Source organism: Homalodisca vitripennis, unplaced genomic scaffold (assembly GCF_021130785.1).
Source record: "Homalodisca vitripennis isolate AUS2020 unplaced genomic scaffold, UT_GWSS_2.1 ScUCBcl_5702;HRSCAF=12562, whole genome shotgun sequence".
NCBI classification, from domain to species: Eukaryota; Metazoa; Arthropoda; class Insecta; order Hemiptera; family Cicadellidae; genus Homalodisca; species Homalodisca vitripennis.
Window position 1 is genome coordinate 28,653 of NW_025781814.1, and position 5,324 is coordinate 33,976.

Below are 5,324 nucleotides of genomic sequence, written 5' to 3' on the forward strand. Positions count from 1 at the left end.
TTCTTGAAGTCTAATTGAAGGCCAAGTTTCATCATTACGTCCATGCCGAGTATAACGTCCTCCTCGATGTTAGCAACGAGAGTGCGATGTTTAAAGCATGTACTCCCGATGCAGAAGGTGGCAACTGTCTCCCCGTGAACACTGGCCAAGTCCCCAGTCGCAGTCCTCAATGTCCAGGTTGTTGGAGTGACTTTATTGGGAGGTGAACAAACATCTCTATTTACTATGGTCATCGTTGCTCCAGTGTCTAGTAGAAGGCTTCTGGGCTTCCCGTTGACTAATCCATCTATGTAGAGGCTGTTAGTCTGTCCTGACAAAGATGCCACAATAATGCTGTGGGCTGGGGCCTCAGTTTGCTGGGTTGACAATTGCCCCTTCCTGTCAACCCTTTTTAGTTTTTCCTGCATCTGCCCCCGAGAGGCTCTATCTGGGCACTTGCTTCGGGGATGGCCCAACTCTCCACAACTCCAGCAGCGGATTTCCTTCTTCCTGTTCTTCAGCGCATCCAGCACTCTCTGGACTACGTCTTCTATCTTAAAACCTTCTTCCACGCAGACCCCTCGAAGACGTGCATGTCCTTGCACAGACTGTTTTACTGCTTCAAATTCTAGTGCTTGTGTTAGCGCCTCGTGTAATGTCTTAGGACGAGCCAACCTTACAGCCTGCTGTGTTTCAGCGTCTCGAAGGCCGTCGAGGAATTTGTCGATGGATAAGTTCTCGCAGACAGCCTCATCACAAGTAGAGTAAGCACCTCTTACAAGTCGTGCGATATCAGCTTCAAATTCCTGCAGTGATTCATTGGACTTCTGGTGGCGACTCCTGAGTTGAGACCTGTAGACCAGTTCCATGTGCTTATGTCCGAACCGCATCTCCAGTCGTCTAACCAGTTCTCCGTAGTTTTGGCGCTCCGCAGGTGGCACGGTCTGCAGGACCTTTAGCGCGTCTCCACGCAGCGAAAGGCAGAGCATGGACGCTTTTGTTGATGACGGCCAACGGTGGACGGCGGCAGCAGTCTCGAACAGTGTCCGAAAATCCTCCCAGGTCATCTTACCGTCGAAGGTTGGCATCCCTGCATTACTCATTGGTGGACATGAATTAAGCTGAGGTTCCGTAATTAATTCTGGTTTTCCATCTTCTGGGCTAACAATGGATTCTGTGCAGGTTTCTGAGCCCTTGTTTCTCTGAGCTATTTCCTCTAAGATCCTAATTCTATCACCAAATTCTTTTGAATAATCATTTAACTTGTCTTCTAATTGTTTGGAGCAACCATTTATACCTGCTTCTAGTTGCTTTTTAAATTCCTCTTCAACTCTACAAATTTTTAAATTAAACTCTGTAGCTAATTCATCTTTCATACTTTTCAAGTCATTTTGAAGTGTTTCACAATTACTATTTAATTTTTCTTCCAATGTTTTACTATTACTATTTAATTTTTCTTCCAATGTTTTAGTTAAGTTAGATTGTAACACTTTGGTAAGCTTACTTGCTTCAGTTTCAAAAATTAATATTTCGGGATCTTCACCTGCTTCTATCATCGCCTGTTTAAGTCTATTAGCTAAAACTGTTTTTGTCCCAGAAGTATCTAAGTCCCTTTCTTCTAACTCCCGTTTTAAATCAGCCACTTTCAAATCTGCTAACTTAAACCCACTAGAAGCCATCGTTTTATTATATTATTACTTTAAAATAATATTAATACAATAAATAAATAATAAATAATATCTAAAGTGTTGCTTTAACAAATCAATCCCACTTCTGACACCAGTGTTACGTTTCTACAAACTAAATAATTCTTATGTGGGTTTACAAATAAGCAACACGATTATTAGTTACAATTAATAATGTTTATTAAAGCTAATTTACAATAAGGACAAATAATTACTTTAATTGAAAGAAATTACTATTTACAATTATTACTATTAATTACAACTCCAATAATTACAATTACTATTATTAATATTTGCTAAATGACTAAGATGGCTTCTGCAAAACTAATATTATTTGCAATCACAAATATAGCTAATTAACAAGTGGCTTTACTGTCTCTTCTGCTTAAGTCCAATTTGCTTACGGTTTCCCCGGTGTCGTATCCTTCCACAGGAGTTGTCCAATACTGCGCTGAATCTTCCGGTCGATCCCACGATGCGACGATTCCCACAGCAGTATCTCCGCAGGCACTCACTATCACAGGATCCGTGTCACGACACTCACTACACTGCCTCACTGGTACTCACAACTCCTCCGGCTCCCCAGTAGACGGCCTTATATAACCTTCTAGCATTCTTGCTAGAAGGGTCTATACCGGTGGGCTCTGGAAGGTCTAGAAGATTCCGGAGTCAATGGGCAGTGAGTCTTTTACCAGGAAGACTGCTCTAGACTTTCTATTGTCATCAGCCTATTCAGAAGAAAGGACTGGCCCAGCCATTTATGAGGGTGTTGATGGCTCTCGCAGAAGGATTTATGGCGGTCCCTTACGTCAACAGCCAGGCCGCCACCGCAGCCGCCGCGCGACGGCCAGCTCCGTGACAATACGGTGCAGTTCCTGTTGGTCGAGGTGCCCTCCAGTGTCTACCGTCACAGTCAAAGTCCACCTGCAGTCCAGTCGCCTCTAAGTAATCTGTTTAGTCACTACACTCAATTCACTCCTTATATAAACAATCACACCGTCATTCCTATTCCAGTTGTTATCTGTGCTGTTTACGTCATAACGGTCCAGTGCTATCAAGGTCCTATCTCTGTCAACCCAGGACTCCGTAAGCACAATAATATCAAATTTAAGGTTGTAAATTAAAATGATTAAACTGTCAATATTTTTGTGGTAACTTCTAATGTTGAAATGAATTATGCTAAACCATTCTTTGTTTGAATTGTTAAAGTGTTCTGTTTAACCTGTATGCGTGAGTCGAACTGTTCGCAGTATACTTATCTATAGTGATCTAATCTGTCAAGCAGTTGCGTGTCGCTGTCCATCAGCCGCTACACCATCTGCCGTGTCATGCTTGGATATATTGTTATTTAAAATGTTTTATAGATTTAAACTATATCATGTTCAAGTGCGCGCATTTACATATTAATAATACATAGGTATGGTATACAAATGCCACCATTTCAGAATAAAATAAAGTGAAATGTGCTTTAAAACAAACAGTAAAGACTACAGCATTATGAAATAGTTTGTAAATAAATAAATTGAGATATATTGCATATGAGAAAAGAAAATTCTGTCAGTTTCTGTAAGTAATATTTACTAACAACAAAATATAATATTTACTACAAAGGAATAAAAACCAAAATTATTTTGCTTCATATAGTAGTAACAGAAAGTTGATGCTTAATTTTTAAGAGTATAAAAACAAAATGTACACAACAAAATGGCAAATCAAACTAAATTACCTCAAATGTACAAAAGATCAAACATTATTCATTGAATGATAATATATGACCGTAAGCGCATTGAAAGAGAGCATGTATTTGTAATAGGAGTGTATAAAAATGTATCTTTAATAGAATAACGTTTAATAGGATGGCCTTGTAGTGGGGTGTGAGATGCTCGTTGATGAATACTGGAGTTGAGGGCCAAGATTCAAACAGTACTGAAGCAGTGAGTCTTCTGCGATTTTCCCTTGCGGCACGGACCCAGGCTGACTTTTCCTCACGCCGAACAAATTTAACTACGATGTTGGGGTGTTCCTGGTTACTTCTCAGTGGAATCCTATGCGCCACGGACACATGCCGGCTGTCGAACTGTATGTTTTACACCTTGGCGAGTCTTTCCAAAACACTATAGATGTCCTCACCACGTGTCAAGGGCACTCCCACTATCTCCACATTATCTTTACTCGAATATTGTTGAATGTCACGCACTCGCTGATGTAGGTCTGCCATCTATTCCCGCATTTCATAGTTTTCTTGTTTCAGTGCAGCTAATTCAGACTTCCTGTGCTCATTTTCCGTAACCATGTTGTTTAGGGTGGCTTGAATGACTCCAATGGTATTATTTACGCCTACCAACTGTTCTTGCACACTATCCACACTAGTTTTGACACCGCTTATCTTCGCCCCTAGTTCCTTTCCCATACTCTGGAATGCTTCCATCAGTGAAGCCAGAGAAAGCTTCGACTCCATCCGACCGTCTTGGCTAACCACCGAATCAGTCTCTGATGCACATGCATCGCACTTCCATCCTGCGCGTTTTCGTGTCAAAAGTTTTTTTAAATTATCTATACACTCCAAACGTGTGCAACTGGGATGAAAACCCCCTTTGCACTCTGCACACACAAGCATATGAGCGCTGTCAACGTGAACAGCACACTTAGTACAGACCGCCATGTTAAGATTACAAAATTATAAGAAATAAAATGAAATTAATATGTAAAAATGTTTGAAATAACTAAATATAAATAACAAATTTGAAATGGCTAAACTAATAATATCACGCGGATACACTTATAAGTACAAGCGGCGACACGGCAGAAGAGGATAATTAGCAGAGATAAGAATCGACCGCAGTGACCGGCATCCAGATAAGAACTGGATTAGTCATGCGTTAGACTCCTAGCCGTTGGACTGTCCAGAGATAATTTGTTAAGGGTGTCATTCATGCTTGTATTTCGAGCACGGCAAAATCTCTTATTAGTTCACTGACTGATACACCGCCATTATAAGTTCTGTTCGATGGTCCATACTTTCTTATCAATATTCTATATTTACACAGACCCCGCTCAAAAACATATAAAAATATAAAACAAATAACTTTTATTGTAATTTTAGGGTCAGACGAACGAATATATCACAAAACGTATTTCATATGTCAGTAGGTACCCTTTTTTAGAATACCCCTAAACCATTATGTTTTCGCCTTAAAGTATCTGATCTTACGATCCTCAAACTTTATATTTGTACCTTCTTATGCCCATTACTTCAGACAGTTATATACAGCAATCTCTAATCGTCTAGAAGTCTTGCATTTACTGCCAATCTTTATCACGCTAAAGGAATATAAATCCACTCAGAAGAGGTTCATAATATGCTTACACCACGACCAGTTTATTTTTGGAGTAATAGTTCTGCTTGAGTTCTGTAAGGCTTTTGACTTTTTGTGTTTTTTTATGTATAGGGATAGTCTGTAGCCTCATCTGCAATAATTAAGATCTACGAGTTTATTAACAAGGTTGGTATGTTTTGGCATCTTACTAACTGAGCGTTAGCGAAACTTACCAAGAGGCTGGAGAAGTTTAATTTGTTATGCCTGTCTGTTCGCATAGTGTCACGAGAACGAACTGAGATATAGACTTGAAATTTTTCGTAAATTTTAATTTCTACATAGA

At 39.9% G+C, this 5,324-nt stretch overlaps 1 protein-coding gene across 1 annotated transcript; it reads right to left on the bottom strand.

Moving 5' to 3' along the window:
* Positions 1-300: 300 nt before the first annotated feature.
* Positions 301-1,067, bottom strand: LOC124373487. Its single transcript, XM_046831853.1, has 2 exons — positions 373-1,067; positions 301-310 (listed from the first exon to the last, which is right to left on the bottom strand). Exons 1-2 carry the CDS (start codon positions 1,065-1,067, stop codon positions 301-303), a joined length of 705 nt encoding a protein of 234 aa, XP_046687809.1.
* Between the last annotated feature and the right edge of the window lie 4,257 nt (positions 1,068-5,324).

Bases quoted from the DNA above. Each gene is read 5' to 3' on its own strand.
- LOC124373487 (XM_046831853.1), bottom strand. From the start codon at position 1,067: ATGCCAACCTTCGACGGTAAGATGACCTGGGAGGATTTTCGGACACTG.